The sequence below is a fragment of the Jaculus jaculus genome, chromosome 1 (assembly GCF_020740685.1).
Source record: "Jaculus jaculus isolate mJacJac1 chromosome 1, mJacJac1.mat.Y.cur, whole genome shotgun sequence".
In the NCBI taxonomy this organism is placed as follows: domain Eukaryota; kingdom Metazoa; phylum Chordata; class Mammalia; order Rodentia; family Dipodidae; genus Jaculus; species Jaculus jaculus.
The window spans coordinates 242,549,321-242,564,621 of NC_059102.1; the positions used below are offsets into that span (position 1 = coordinate 242,549,321).

General features: G+C 49.6%; 1 protein-coding gene and 1 long non-coding RNA gene across 6 annotated transcripts in view; one reads left to right on the forward strand and one right to left on the reverse strand.

The window, feature by feature from the left end:
• Positions 1-424: 424 nt before the first annotated feature.
• Ppfia4 (PTPRF interacting protein alpha 4) overlaps positions 425-15,301 on the reverse strand; it is a 52,784-nt gene continuing 37,907 nt past the window's right edge. For 3 of the 5 annotated variants that reach the window (XM_045147059.1, XM_045146909.1, XM_045147215.1), the window contains 6 exons: positions 14,187-14,362; positions 7,810-7,907; positions 6,814-6,989; positions 4,385-4,453; positions 1,238-1,415; positions 895-978 (listed from right to left, as the gene is read on the reverse strand). In XM_045147059.1, the coding sequence (XP_045002994.1) occupies positions 920-978; positions 1,238-1,415; positions 4,385-4,453; positions 6,814-6,989; positions 7,810-7,907; positions 14,187-14,362 (756 nt within the window). In that variant the 3' untranslated portion in view covers positions 895-919. Of the gene's footprint in view, positions 632-894; positions 979-1,237; positions 1,416-4,384; positions 4,454-6,813; positions 6,990-7,809; positions 7,908-14,186; positions 14,363-15,301 lie in introns of those variants that run through there. The other 2 variants (XM_045147138.1, XM_004670713.2) reach the window with 1 other exon arrangement.
• On the forward strand, positions 925-14,578 carry LOC123460098. The gene is made up of 4 exons (XR_006636785.1): positions 925-1,024; positions 1,875-2,058; positions 10,617-10,843; positions 13,323-14,578. It is a non-coding gene; the product is annotated as an uncharacterized LOC123460098 (long non-coding RNA).

Consider the following 15,301-nt stretch of genomic DNA (forward strand, 5'->3'; position numbering starts at 1 on the left):
TCACTTCTTCTGGTCTAACCATCCTGACAGAGCCTGGAACCTTCTAAACCATCCTAGTCTCCAAGCAAGATCTGAAGACTTGAGCTGCGAGTCCCGGTGATGGGTTGGAGGAGGGGTGATGCTGGGGTGCCAAAACCAACTCAGCCCATCTGGTAGAGCCAGAATGGAAGGGGCCAGAAGGCCGAACAGCTCAAGCACGACTGAGCCTGAAGTGGTCCTTTCTCGGAAGGGTTTCTGGTTATGGTGCAGCGGGCAGTACAAACCCAGATAGGTCCAGAACGCAGGTGGTGCCACACCCACCCCAGGCTGCCATACACCAACCCCAGAATCCCAAGCACCCGTAGCTTAGGTTCTGCCATACACCAGAGAACCAGGCCACGTGGAGCCGAGACTTACAAAGGGCACACAGTAGGACTCAAAAGAGTGAGGGGAGTGGATGCGTATATTCTGAGATCCAGGGCAACTGGAAAAGTCACGGACTGACGAGACCGGGAGCCGAGGGAGGAAGGGGAACCGAGCAGGAGGGGTCAGGGCCAGCGGAGCCTGCGAACCCAGAAGGGCACCAGCCCTGTGGGCCGTGACTAGTCCCGGAAGGCGGAGAGCATGTGTCCGTAGAGATAGTGGGAGTGAGCTAAGAGAGAAGAGAGAAGCAGGCGGTGAGCGCCGGGCAGAGCGAGCGAGCGAGCGAGGCTGCGGGGGTCTGCATGCGGCCAAGCGCCCCGGCGCAGGAAGCAGGACGCGGCAGGCAAGCCGGGCCGTGCTGGCGAGGTGCGGGCGGGATGCTGCGGCAGGGCAGGGCCGGGCCTGGCCGGCGGCCGGAGGAGCCGAGCGCCTGCGCCCCAGGCCCGGCCCACTTACCCCGAGCCGGGGGCGCACCCCCGTCAGACCCGGGGCGGGCAGGCGGGCGGGAGGGTGGGGGTCAGCAGGAGTAGGTCCGAACCGTGGAGGGCTCCAGTCTCGGCGCCCCCGCCGTCCCGGCTGGGAGGAGGGAGTCGGCAGCCGCGGGAGAACACACAGAGCGCAGGTTAGTGAGCGCGCACGCCGGCGCCGGCCCGGGGCTCGCCCGCCCGCCGCCCGCGGGACGCTTCCGCGGGGCCCGGCCGGCCGCCAGCCTCCCGCCGCAGTCCTAAGTGCGCAGCATCAGCCCCCGAGCGAGCGAGCCTCGCCCCTCTCCCCCCGGCCCTAGCTCCGCGCCCCCGGGCTCAGCAGCGCCCAGCCTGCCAGCCCCGGCACCCACCTTCGGGCATTATCTTCTTGGGCGGAGCCGGTGGCGGCTGCAGTGGTCCCAGCGTAGACACGCGGAAGCCTGCGGGCAGGGTCTCGGCTGAGGTGCCCAGCATGCCACCGCTGTGGTGGTCCCGAGGCCGGAAGCGCTTCCTCCAGGAGGGCGCCCTGCGGAACACCTTGTCTTCTCCCTGCACGGAGGGGGACGATCAGAGAGGCTCGGGGGCACGGTGGCTTTGTCACTCTCTCTGCCTAGGGGAGGGCAGTCGCGGCGGGGTCTTGGGGTACTGCTCAGGTGCACTTGGAAAGAAGGGCACAAGGGCACTTCCCCTTTCTAACCCATGCGTAAAATGCCCCACTCTGAAGTGTATGACTACCAGGGCCTGTGGGTCCCTGAAATGGCCCCTGTGCAGGGTCAGAAAGGCTATCCTCTTACAAGAGCTGCCGTCCAGCAGTGAACTCTACTCTTCTTTTTAAAATATTTTAAAGGCTATTATTTAGTTAGTTATGAGAGTCAGAGAAAGGGGCAGGTAGAGAATGGGCAAGCCAGGGCCTCTAGCCACTTCAGAACTCCAGACACATGCGCCACCTTGTGCATCTGGCTTTACGTGGGTACTGAGGCATCGAACCTGGGTCTTTTGGCTTTGCAGGCAAGCACCTTTACCACTAAGCCATCTCTCCAGCCCAACTCTGCTTTCCTGCCCACCCCAGCCTTCCCCACCTGAGACTCGGAAGCTCACTGATTTCTCAAGGTAGTCCTCTTCCAGGCCTGTCCATGGGAAGGCACTGGCCAGCCTCTACACTGCTCTCCTGTCCTTCTGGGGCCTCAACAAGGTGAGCACCCAGGTATGCTAGATAGGCACTGTGTCAGGAGTCCTGATATCAGGGTTGCCATCTTGGCTCAGCCACATTACTGGCAGTGTGATCTTGAGGCTTCAGTTTCCTTGTCTATAAAATGAGAATAAGAGTATCTGTCCCACCTATTTTTCAGGCCACCTATACCACTGGGATCACCTATACCACTGTGACAGCAATGGGTCAGGCAGATGACCCAGACATATGCTCCTCCAAAGAACATAGTGGGTAGCCTCCACCATCTGCCCCTCACCAATGCCCACCAAGTCTCCAAAATTGCTCTCTGCCAGCCAGGCAGAGGCGGGAGGATGGCCATGAGTTCGAGGCCACCCTGAGACTACATAGTGAATTCCAGGTCAGCCTGAACTAGTGAGACCATACCTCAAAAAATAAAAATTAAAAAAAAGGCATTGATCTCTGCCAACAGGCACCCAGGGCCACAATGCCCAAGCCATCCCACCTTTCAGAGCCACCTCACCCGGCGTTGTAGCCATGCTTCATCCTCCATGCCTTTGTTCTCAGAACTGTGCAGGCCCCAGGGTATAGGCAGAATGGAACCAACAGGAATAGGGACTCTTAACTGCTTGTTTTTGCCTCAACAACCCCTCCCATCATCAGCCCCTTAGGACTTGCTATCTATGCCGCTGTGGGGTTACCAAATGTTCTAATCAATTATTAGCACCAGGTACTTCTCTATCAGAAGACATGTCCCGGTAGCATTTTCACACGGACTTTAGAATATTATTTCATTGCTATCTCTTTCCCTGCCTTCTCTTTTCTTCCCTTCCCTTGTCTCCTCATTTCTTACCTGGGATCCTTTCATTTCCTCCTCTTTCAAGTTCTAGGCTTCGGGCTGGGGAGTGGCTCAGTGTAGTGCCTTTGCTAGCATGTGCAAGGCTGTGGATTCAATCTCCAGTGCCACTAAATAACAACAAAACCTCACATCTGCCTCAATTCTATGCTTCATGTGGCAAAAATAATGTATCCCCCAGCTCCTGCGTACTGTCTGGGGATACTGTTGGCACACACTAACTACTTGTTGAATGAATAAATGGCATTTGACTCCCTGAGCAGGAGTCCTATTCCCGAGTTTAGGAGGATCTGAAGATGGAGAAGCTATTTTCAGCTCTTTTTTAACTTGCTTAGAGCCAAGCCAACTATGGAAGACCTGACTGGCAAGGGCAGACAAGGTTGATGACAAGAAAATGAATAAAGAGGAAGACAAGGAAAGAGGTGGCAGGGCCGAGTTGTGATCTCTGGTATCTCCACAGGGTATATTAGGGCTCAGGACACCACGGTCTCCCTTGAACCTAAAGGGAAGGTCTGATGGAGTCACGGTCAAAGCATGGTTTTTGCAGACCAGAAGGGCTGAGAGGACAGCTTTAATGTGATGCAGAGTGAATGAAAGAGTGAAGCTAGGGCTGGAGAGATTGCTTAGAGGTTAAGGCATTTGCCTGCAAAGCCAAAGGACCCAGGTTCGATTTCCCAGGACCCACGTTAGCCAAATGCACAAGGGGGCACGTGTGTCTGGAGTTCATTTGCTGTGGCTGGAGGCCCTGGCGTGCCCATTCTCTCTTTGTCTGTCAAAGAAATAAATAAATAAAAATAAAATGAAATTTTTTTTTTTTTTAAAAGAGTGAAGCTACAGAAAGATCTGGGATGACAAGAGACTGGGCTGTGTCAGACTACCCGAAGGAGCAGAAAGCATAGTTGTCACTCATCATCTCAACAGTCTGTCCCCAAATGTCACACTACTGAAGGACAGGCTCTGCACTCTCACTGAGCAGGGAGAGATATGGTGGGGTATAGGATACATGTCTTTACATGGTCAAAGATATATCCTCTGGGGAAGACCTTTGACCCTGCATGGCTGGGAGGGCTGGGCCCAGAGAAGGAAGATGCTAGAAGTCTAAATATACTGGGCCTTCTGGTTTTTAATTTTTCAAGGTAGAGTCTCACTCTAGCCCAGGCTAACCTGGGCTCACTCTGTAGTCTCAGGCTGGCCTTGAATCTCATAGCAATCCTCCTACCTCTGCCTCCTGAGTGCTGAAATTAAAGGAGTGTGCCACCAGCCTGACTGGGCTTTCTATTTTTATACTAGTTTCACAGAGACTTTTCCACATCCCACTGCTACCCAGTGATGAGCCAGCCTGCCCAGTCTATACCAATCCCCTTCCCCTCTGCTCTCCTCCCCTAGGCCAGGCCACTACTCATCAGCCCAGAGGAAGGAGAACTCATGAACCTCCATCCAACCAGCCAATGATGACCAAGTCCCTAAGACCCAAATTCACATTCAAATACTTACCTCATCCAGCTTCCGGTCTGTACCCAAGGCCAACAGGTTATTGAACTCTCTTTCCATCACCTGGCGAGCCTGATAGCCATGAGGAGATTGGGGGGGGGGGGGTGACAAAGGCTATTGTTAATGGCCTTTATGCCATCTTTCAACTGCTTCCTAGAGCCCAAGGGCAAAGATAGGGGTGGGATTTTGGTACTTCTGCCAACTGGAAACCTCACATACCTCCTGGGGTTACTTCTTCAAGCAATTGTACTTTCTGAAGTAGTGCTCTACCTTAGAAGTTAAACTGTAAGCCATATGCTTGTTTTGTTTTTGTTTGTTTGTTTTTCAGGTAGGGTCTCACTCTAGCCCAGGCTGATCTGGAATTCACTATGTAGTCTCAGGGTGGCCTTGAACTCACAGTGATCTTTCTACCTCTACCTTCTGTGCTGGGATTAAAGGTGTGCACCACCTCGCCCAGCCATAGGATTTTTTTGATTTGTTTATTTTTATTTATTTATTTGAGAGCAACAAACAGAAAGAGAAAGAGGCAGAGAGAGAGGAGAGAGAATGGGTGCACCAGGGCCTCCAGCCGCTGCAAATGAACTCCAGACACATGTGCCAGACACACTAGTGAGGGCAAGAGGAGGGAAAGAAGCACAGACACCGTGGGTCAGCAAAACTTGCGTTGACTAAATGTACACATCTGACAAGGGTCCCCATCGTGAACTCAAAGTGGGAATACTGCTCAGTAGTGGATATTGAGTCTGGACTGCATGACACGGAGTCTTTGTCTAGGCCTCCAAAGAAAGTAACCCATTAAGAAAATTACCAGGGAGGCAGGCGTGGTGGCGCACACCTTTGATCCCAGCACTCGGGAGGCAGAGGTAGGAGGATCGCAGTGAGTTCAAGGCCAACCTGAGACTTCATTATGAATTCCAAGTCAGTCTGAGCTAGAGTGAGACCCTTCCTCAAAAAAGAAAGAAAGAAAGAAAGAAAAGAAAGGGAGGGAGGGAGGGAGAGAGAGAGGAAGGGAAGAAGAAAGGAAAGAAAGAAGGAAGGAAGGAAAGAGGGAAGGAAGGAAGGGAAAATTGCCAGGAACAGGAGTATTTTCAAAACTCTGTCATCAGGTATTTTCAACCATTGTAAATGAAGGATTCTATACTGGGTCAGATACCACTATCAGCAGTAACTAAATGACCAGGAAAATTAGTATACATTTTGAGACTGGAAGTAGAGAAAAGCCCATTCTTAGGGGGGAATCATAAATACAGAATTCAGGATAGTCTGATCAGGAATGGAGAACATTATGTTTTACAAATGATCTGAAAGAAAAAGTATGGAAACATCTCAAATATCCTCTAGGTAGTAAAGATGAACTAGATCATACCACCTGTAGGAATATCTCACAGAGCCAGGTGAGCAAACAGGAAACATGCCCACGAGGTTGGAGGTGGACAAGTGAAGAAAAGCTGCATTTGAGGGAAACCCACGTTGTTCTTAGAGAAGGAAGGTGCCATGTTATCTGTTATCTGTTCTGACTGGCTAGGAGGGGGTCACAGCAGAGAGCCTATACAATGCACTGGCCCGGTATGCTGCCATTGCCTCCAAGACCAACCCACCTCCCAGAACTAGGAGACAACACATCCCGACCTCCTTCAAGTCAAAACGTGTCTGCTCCCAGAATAGCCTGTTCAGCCTAGTGGCTAAATTTCAAAAGCAATATGACAGCTGCAAACAGTCCAGACAAGGGCAGCTAAAATGATCAGGGACAACACCATCTCTATTAGAGGGAAGGCTAAAAGAATTAAAACCATTCTGTTTGGAGAGACAAAGGCTTGGGCCCAAAGGGAATATAATCAGAGTTTATAAAATTCACAGTTCTCATAAAAGGCGAGAACTGGTCAAATACAAACATCCTCACCAAAACAAAATAAAGGAGGTTGTTCCTTCCCCAAGGGGAGCCTGGCAGAGGCAGATTTAGAACAAATAAAATCAGGAAGTACTTTACACAACTGGTAGTGATTCTAGAATCCATTACCCACAGGAAGTTATAAAGGCCAAAAATAAACAGGGTCAAGGGAATTTAGATATATTCTTGGATAACAGCACCATAGTTATGAAATATAATTTAAGACAATGTCTAATCTTTTGAGCTGTTGACAGGCAGACAAAGTCCTACTGTGGAAAGACTCCAGGCTCACTGGTGTGTTTAGTTTGCTGAAGCCTGGGGGCCCAAGTGCAGATCCTTAGGGTGGCAGACCAAAGAGCTATGGTGCTCTGATCCCCATGGGGCTCAGGGTTAGTTCTCTACAAAAAGTCAGATATAAGAACCGAGTCAAGAAAATGAAAGGTTCAGCTATGGGATGGAGTTGGGAGGAGCTGGAGTTACACAGAAAAAACATTAAGTCTCTGAAAGAGAAAGAAAGAGAGAGGATATGACTGAGGGTTGTCACCTGAGTGTTCTGTGTGGGGATTTGCAAGACCAAGGCCAATGTGTTGTGGTCAAAGTTCTCATCCAGGGCCAACAGAGCACCGTGCACACCACTCTCATGTAGGTTTCCTGCATAGTCCCGAAGCCCGATAGACTGCACCCAGTGAACCACCTGATCATTGGTCCAGACCAGCACATCTGGAGAGCAGGGAAGAAGGGGACAAAAACAGACAGCAGGTTTGGCCCACAACTCTCCAGTTACAGGAGCAGAGTTCCTTAGACCCAGAGTTCACTCATCCTTCTCTCTAGTTCCCACCTATCCTCCAACTTCCTACATCTTCCTTCTGTCCTCCATGAAGAACTCCACCTCTGCCAGCTGGAAGCACTTGGGATAAGGCCAGCAGGCCCCCAGTTTTCTCTCTGGAGTCCTGCATTCAGCATCCCCTCACTGCAGGCCACAGTTGCTTCCTGATTCTTTTTTTTTTTAATTTTTTCTGTTTATTTTTTTTTAATTTTATTTATTTATTTATTTGAGAGCGACAGACAGAAAGAGGCAGAGAGAAAGAGACAGAATGGGCACACCAGGACCTCCAGCCACTGCAAATGAACTCCAGACGCATGCATCCCTTGTGCATCTGGCTAACGTGGGTCCTGGGGAATGGAGCCTCGAACCGGGGTCCTTAGGCTTCACAGGCAAGCACTTAACTGCTAAGCCATCTCTCCAGCCCTGCTTCCTTATTCTTTCAACTCTCCGTTTCCACAACCCACCTCTTGCCCATCCAACTCCTCCCAGATCACCCACTCCTATGAGCACACCAGTCTAAAACCCCATCCCAGGGCATCCATCACATCCGTCTGGTCTGTGGCCACCGTATGGGGGAAGGAGTGGCAGCACAGACTGCCTGTGAACTGTCGTCAAACAGGTATGAGCTATCTGAGTTGGCACATCCCCGAGTTCCTTCCTCTCCACTGGGCCCAAGGCAAGGACCACAAGCTCCTCCAGGCCTGGCCAGCTTACCCTTGATCTCATGCTGGCTCTCCTCTCGCCTCTTCTCCAACTCCTTCCGGTCATAATTCAGCCTCTTCAGACACATGATGCCATACTGAAGACTGGTTCTGTAGATACATGGCTCCTGAGCCAGGGCCGCAGTGCAGCCACATCCCTGCCCACCTGCCCCTCATGCTGCACCAGCCACACTGGGCCCAAACCCACTGCCTCCAGAACACAGAGCAGCCCAAACCCCTCATGCTCCCCAGTCACCTCCCTCTCTCCACTCCCCAGTGAGGGAGCCCGGTGATAATCTTGATTGCCCACTTGATTGGAATGAGAAGCAGCTAGGTGATTAGACAAGTACACCACTGGTTGGGACTTCAAAGACATTTTCAGAGAGGGTTAAGGGAGAAGGGAAGACCCCTCTGAGTATGGGCAGCACCATCCCATGGCTGGGGACCAGATGGAATAAAAGGGGGGAAGGAGAGAGCTCTGGAGCCCAGGCATTCTTTATTTCCATGTCCTGGCCACCATGATGTGAACTGCTGCTCCACTCCACCATGTCCTCCCCACCAAAATGGACCGAAACCATAAGCCAAAATAAATCCATCATCCCTTCAGTTAAACATATCTGGTATGCTACTGCAGTAGAATACAGACTAACACCTGGTGGGAAACAAGGCTTTGAATAAAATCGACATGTCCCTTGCATCCAGGCACTGGAATAGCAAAGACCACTGCCACGTATAGGTCAAAGAAAAAGAAAAAGGAAGATGATGCCTTCATTCTACTCAGACTTTTCAGTAGCCTACAAGAGGCTTCAAAATTTGCTCCCTGATCCATCAGGCCTTCCCTCAGCTGATCCTCCTGCTCCAGGCTTTCTGGGAAGACAGCCTTGCAGACCTCAGAGCTTCTGCACTATTTGCTTCCTCTGCTTGGAACATGCCTCTCCCAGCCTGCTGCATAGCTCACTCTTCTCCTTTCTACCTGTAAATCTTTCCTCAAATGTCTCCTTCTCAAGTCAGCTTGCTCACCAGATTTTTATTTGGTGGGGAGGGGAAGAGGTCAAGGTAGGGTTTAACTCTAGTCCAGGCTGACCTGAAATTCACTATGTAGTCTCAGGGTGACCTCAAACTAACTAATGGTGATCCTCCTACTTCTTTCTCCCAAGTTCTGGGATTAAAGGCATGCACCTTTTTTATACCCAGCTCATCCAGATTTAAAACTATACCATCCCTGGGTATGGTGGCTCATTTCTATAATCCCAGCATTCAGGAAGCTGAAGGAGGAGGATCACCATAAGTTCAAGGCCGGCCTGGGCTACATAGTGAGCTCCAGGACAGTCTGGGTTAGAATGAGACCCTGCTTCAAAAGAAAATAAATCAGGGCTGGAGAGGTTGCTTAGTGGTTAAGGGGCTTGCCGGCAAAGCCAAAGGACCTAGATCTGATCCCCCAGGATCCATGTAAGCCAGATGCACATGGTGATGCAGGCATCTGGAGTTCATTTGCAGTGGCTGGAGGACCTGGTGGGCCCATATTCTCTCCTCTGTCTCTCTCAAAAAAATAAAACATTTATAAAAATCTATACCATCATTATTATCACCCCCACTCCATACTCCCACTTTAATTAAATTCATCTAACTTTTTCATGGAACTTAAAAAATACCTATTTTATCTTTTATTTACTTGAGAGAGAAAGAGGCAGAGAGAGAGAGGAGGTGGAGAGAGAATGGGGGCACCAGCCACCACAAATGAACTCCAAATGCATGAACCACCATGTGCATCTGGCTTATGTGGTTACTGGGGAACTGAGCCAGAGTCTTTAGGCTTCACAGGCAAGTGCCTTAACCACCAAACCATCTCCCCAGCCCTTCCTGGAACTTTTAATCTCTTAACATACAATATACTTACCGTTCCTGTTACTCCAACTTAGAATGTAAGTTCCAGGAGGACAAGGAACTCTGCTGTGTTCACTAGTCTAAAATCTTCTCTAAGCCATTACAGGTACTCTTTAAATGCTTAATGATCAAATGCAGCAATTTATATAAATTACAAAGTATACTTTAAGGCTACGAGGTGATAATAAGTAGTGAATAAATGATAAGCCAGGAAAAGAACCACAAATTCTATGGGTTAAAAGGGACTCCAGAGTCCAAGCTCCTCCTAATTGAAGCTTTACCCTCTGGCACTTGCACAGCAGTCACGGAGCAGCACTGGGACCCCTCCAATGATAAACAGCCCCCTTTCCTTCTCAAGGCAGCTCATTCCATTTGAGGAGAACTAACAACATAGTTCTTAACTTTGTCTTCCGCTTTCTGGGTTTTCCAATCCACAGAGGAAGAGAACAGAAAAGTACCTCCCAACTCCTTTTTTTTTTTTTTTTTGGATTTTATTTTTATTTATTTGAGAGAGAGGCAGATATATAGAGAGACAGAATGGGTATGATGCTGGGCACAGGGGATCACACCTTTAATCCCAGAACTCAGGAGGCAGAGGTAGGAGGATCACCGTGAGCTCAAGGCCACCCTGAGACTACATAGTAAATTCCAGGTCAGCCTGGGATACAATGAGAGCCTACCTCAAAAAAAGAAAAAAATGGGTGGCCTAAGGCCTTCAGCCACTGCAAACGAACTCCAGATACATGCACCAACTTGTGCATCTGGCTTACATGGGTCCTGAGGAATTGAACCTGGGTCCTTTGGCTTTGCAGGCAAGCGCCTTAACTGCTAAGCCGTCTCTCCAGCACTCTGTTTCTTACTATTATTGAAGCAATGGCTTTATGAAATTAGAATTATGCAGGTTGCTCCCTCCCTCTCTCCCCTTACGCTACTCAGGAAGTCCTTCCGCCTGTAACTGATAGCTTGACATACCACTTCAAGAAACCCTTTTCTACTCAAGCCACACGTGTATTCCGTGAGCCGCTTGTGAGAGCTTTGGGTGGCTGTGTGGACGCAACAGTGCATACAGCCCGTGGTGGGATCTCAGCGCTTTCTGTCTCCACGCAGCTTAGTGAGCCGCTACCACTCACCCTCTCTCAGAGTTGCTACCTCTGTCAGTAAAGGTAAGAGTTCAAGTATCCCATTCTTGTCATAAGAATCATACTTAAATGAGCTTTCCCAGCGCTGACCCTGGTGGTACAGGCTGTGATCTCTGCTATTTAGGAGGTTGGGATAAGAGGAGTGCAAGTCAAGGTCAGCCAACTTAATGAGTGAGACTCTGTCATCTCAATATAATAGATAGACGATAGATAGATAGATAGATAGATAGATAGATAGATAGATAGATAGATAGATGATAGATAGATAGGTAGGTAGATAGGTAGATAGGTAGGTAGATATAGAGACAAAGAGAGAGAGAGCATGCTGGGGAAGCTGAGTGTGATGGTGCAGACCTGTAACCCTAGCATTTGGGAGGTGGAGGGAGGAGGATCCGGAGTTCAGGTCATCCGTGGCTACACAGCAAATTCAAAGCCAGCCTGATCTAAATAAGACCCTGTTTCCAAAGCAACAACAACAAAAGGTGGGGGAGGGTACATACTTCAGCAGTAGTGTGCTTCCCTAACATGGGCAAAGCTCTGGGTTCAATCCCCAGGACAGCAGAAAAAAAAAAAAACAAAACTCTCAGATTCAACTCAAGGTCATATTTTGTTTGTTTGTTTGTTTCAAGGTAGGGTCTCACTCTAGCTCACGCTAACCCAGAACTCCCTCTGTAGTCTCAGGGTGGCCTTGAACTCACGGCAATCCTCTTAAGCTGTGCCTCTCAAGTGCTGGGATTAAAAAAAAAAAAAAAAACATGTTTTTGAGGCCAGTGTTACAGAGGCTCCCAATGCCTGGGAGGCTGAGGCAACAGGAATGCCAAAAGTTTGAGGATACCTTAGGCTATAGAGTAAAAACCTGTCTTAAAACACCAAGACCTGAGCCAGGCCTTTAATCCCAGCACTTGGGAGGCAGAGATAGGAGGATTGCCATGAGTTCAAGGCTACCCTGAGACTCCATAGTGAATTCCGGGTCAGCCTGGGCTAGAGTGAGACCCTACCTTGAAAAATCAAAAACAAAACAAACAAACAAAAAAAAAAACTGAGACCTGGACATGATGGCGCACACCTTTAATCCCAGCACTTGGGAGGCAGAAGTAGGACGATAAGTGTGAGTTTGAGGCCACCGTGGGATTACAGAGTGAGTTCTGGGTCAGCCTGAGCTACAGTGAGATCCTACCTCAAAAGAAAAAACACTAGTTACATATGAAATAATTCTTTAAGGCTAGAGATGGCTCAGCAGTTAAGGTGCTTGCCTGCAAAGCCTAACAACTCAGGTTCGATTCCCCAGTGCCCACATAAAACCAGATGCACAAAGTGGCACATGCTTTTGGAATTCACTTGCGCACCCATCTTCCTAGCCCTGTCAATCACCCAGGAGGGACAGGTGTGCTTCCTATGCTAAGACAAAAGATTCCTTTCTAGCCCCAAAAGGAGAGGGGGCAAGAGAGAGGACACAGCTTTCCCCTTAACACAGCTTTCACATGGCTCTTTGGGTTCAGAAGGACCTCAAGCCTCAGGACAGTGTGGTCACTAGAGCACTGGACTTGAGTCCTCAGACTTACCTGCACTCTGCCATCACCCCAAGCGACTATTCCTTCCTATGACTCAGTTTCCTCATCCATAAAGAGGCCAGCTAGAGGGATGGAGAGGTGGCTTAGCAGTTAAGGCGCTTGCCTGTGAAGCCTAAGGACCCATGTTCGACTCTCCAGGTACCACATAGAGCCAGATGCACAAAATGACACAAGCATGTAAGGTCGCACATGAGCACAAGGGGGCGCACACATCTAGAGTTCGATTACACTGGCTGGAGGCCCTGGTGCACCAGTTCTCTCTCCCTCCCTCCCTCTCCCTCCCTCCCTCTCTCTCTCTCTCTCTCTCTCTCTCTATCTCATAAAAGTGGTGGTAGGGGGCTTGCTGGGCATGGTAGTGCACGCCTTTAATCCCAGCACTCGGGAGGCAGAAGTAGAAGGATTGCCATGAGTTCAAGGCAACCCTGAGACTCCATAGTGAATTCCAGGTCAGCCTGAGCAAGAGTAAGACCCTACTTCAAAAAACCAAAATAAATAAATAAATGAGGAGGGGCTGGAAAGATGGCTTAGCAGTTAAGGTGCTTGCCTGTGAAAGAGGCCAGCTAGATCCTATCCAAGTTTAAAATTCCACGAGGTATCAATTAGTGGGCATCCACAGAGTCCTGGCAGAACTTTGAAAAGCCATATGCCCGCAGTACCACCTGCTGTCTCATTATCTATTCAAGGCAAAAGTCCTGGCATAAACCAGGTATGGTGGCACACACCCTTAATCCCAGCAGAGGTATGAAGATCATTGTGAGTTCAAGGCCACCCTGAGATTACATAGTGAATTCCAGGTCAGCCTGGGCTAGAGTGAGACCCTACCAGGAAAAGAAAAAAGTCCTGGCATAAATAGTAATCTGGGTTTACCAGAAGCTAGAGACTGTGAAGGATGGCCTAACATATTAACTCCCATTGCCACTCATTTTGCTCAGTTGCCTACAGGCACCAGGCAGACAAGGCAAGTGAGGGAAGCAGGCTGGAGGGACTGGAGGACCTGGAAGAGCCCCACTCTGATCCAAAGGGGCACCTGCTCCGTTCCAGTTGGCTATTTCCATACTACAGTGTATTCCAAGCTTCCACCTTTCAAGAGAAACCAGAATTCCAGAAGTGTGTATAAAATCTTGTAACAGGTCACATCTTTAGTCTCAGTGTTCAGGAAGCTGAGATAGGAGAATTATTGGGAGTTCCAGTCTGGACCTACAGAGTGAGTTCCAGGGCTACAGTGAGACCCTGCCTCAAAACAACAATAACCAAAAAAAAAAAAAAATGTGGGCCAAATTCTGCCCACAGGTTGCCATCCTGGGACCTCCACCTGACCCTGTTGGGCAGTTCTTTCCAGCTAAGAGGAGACAAGGATTAGTGACACTGCACAAAAGGATGTGGGTCCAAAGCTGAGAGGTTCCCATCAAGGATACAAAGGTTCAGGAAGACCTTTCCCCTCAACCTGGAGGGAATAAGACAGCTAAATTCAATGCTGGTTTCACTGTGAGCCTTTTCAGGGTCAAGACAGAGAATTCAGTGAGCCCAAAGACAAGCAAGGACATTGGGAGCTACAAGGAAATCGCAAAAATAGTGCTAATGAGAAATGACTCGTTTCCCAAGGGTTAGAGGTGAAAGGTTTAAATGCACAAACTTCAGAACGAGACAAGAATTCAGTAAGAGAGACTTTCCTAACATGAAAACCTATTGCCACATAAAACAGGCCCTGGAAAGAAAAGCTAAGGGACCAGCCCATTCCTGGAGGCAAACCCTCAGATCCATGCCAGGAAGGCGGCCCTGGCTCCAGCCTGGCTCACCGATGGAAGCTGTCGACCATCTTCAGGTGGACGCGCAGGTCCTTCTTGGTGAGGTGATCGAGCATGCGTGCGTCCACCAGGCACTCCATGAAATGGCTGCGGTACTGAGGGAGCCCCAGGCTGGGCAGCCACGCGTTCCCAATCCACTCATGGTTCATGTCTCCATAGGCGAGGGTCTGGGGACACGAGGAGAAGACCATCGAGAGGAGGCAGTGCCATTAGGCTGTGGCTGGCATATCTTGTATCTACCCTCCACCCATGAAGGAAGGCGGGTAGTTCAGTAACACTCCAGCTTCTTAGTCAAAGGAAGGGTAGGACTGCTTACAATGCACTCTTCCAGACACAAAATGGCCTGCATATCCATGACCTTGTGATGTCTGCCACTACCTACACAAGACCCTCATAATAGGAGGAAAAGATGATGACATCAAAGTAAAAGGGAGACGAATTGAGAGGGGGAGGGGATATGATGGAGAGTGGATCTGTGAGAGGGAAAGTGGAGGAGGGGAGGGAATTATCATGGTTTATTGTCTATGGTTATGGAAGTTGTCAATAAAAAAAGTTTAAAAAGAAAAAATATTGCAGCTTCTTTGCACTGAAGGGCAAGTAGTGATGAAAGGTGGGGGATTTCAAATGGAAACATTTAAAAATCTCAAAACAAGCTGTCTCCACTCCAGTATTAATTATCCACCCTAGTGAACAGGCCTGTTGTGCAAACAGCAGAGACTATCAAGTGCTCTCTGTTGACTCTGGAAGGCACGTGTGGTGGTGTGCAAGCAATCCGCCTCCCTCGTGTTCAGACAGCCTCAAGTATGCCGGGCCCAGGAAACAGGCTGGGTTACAGTGGACCTGCTAAGGGACAAAGGATGCCAGCCCCACTGCGGGTGGCCTGGCAGTCCAGAGGCTAAGTGTTAAGACCAAAAAGAAAGGGCAGCAGCAAAGGACAGTCACTTGTGCTTGATTAGCCAGGCTGTGGCCACTGTGACTGCCTAAGGCCTGATCCTCTGCTCCAGGCATTCTCCAGGTCCTGAATTCATGCATGCTCCCACGCCTACCCCCACCCAGCTCGAGAAGCCTGTACCAAGATGTCAGCTCCTGACATGAACGAGCAGGGC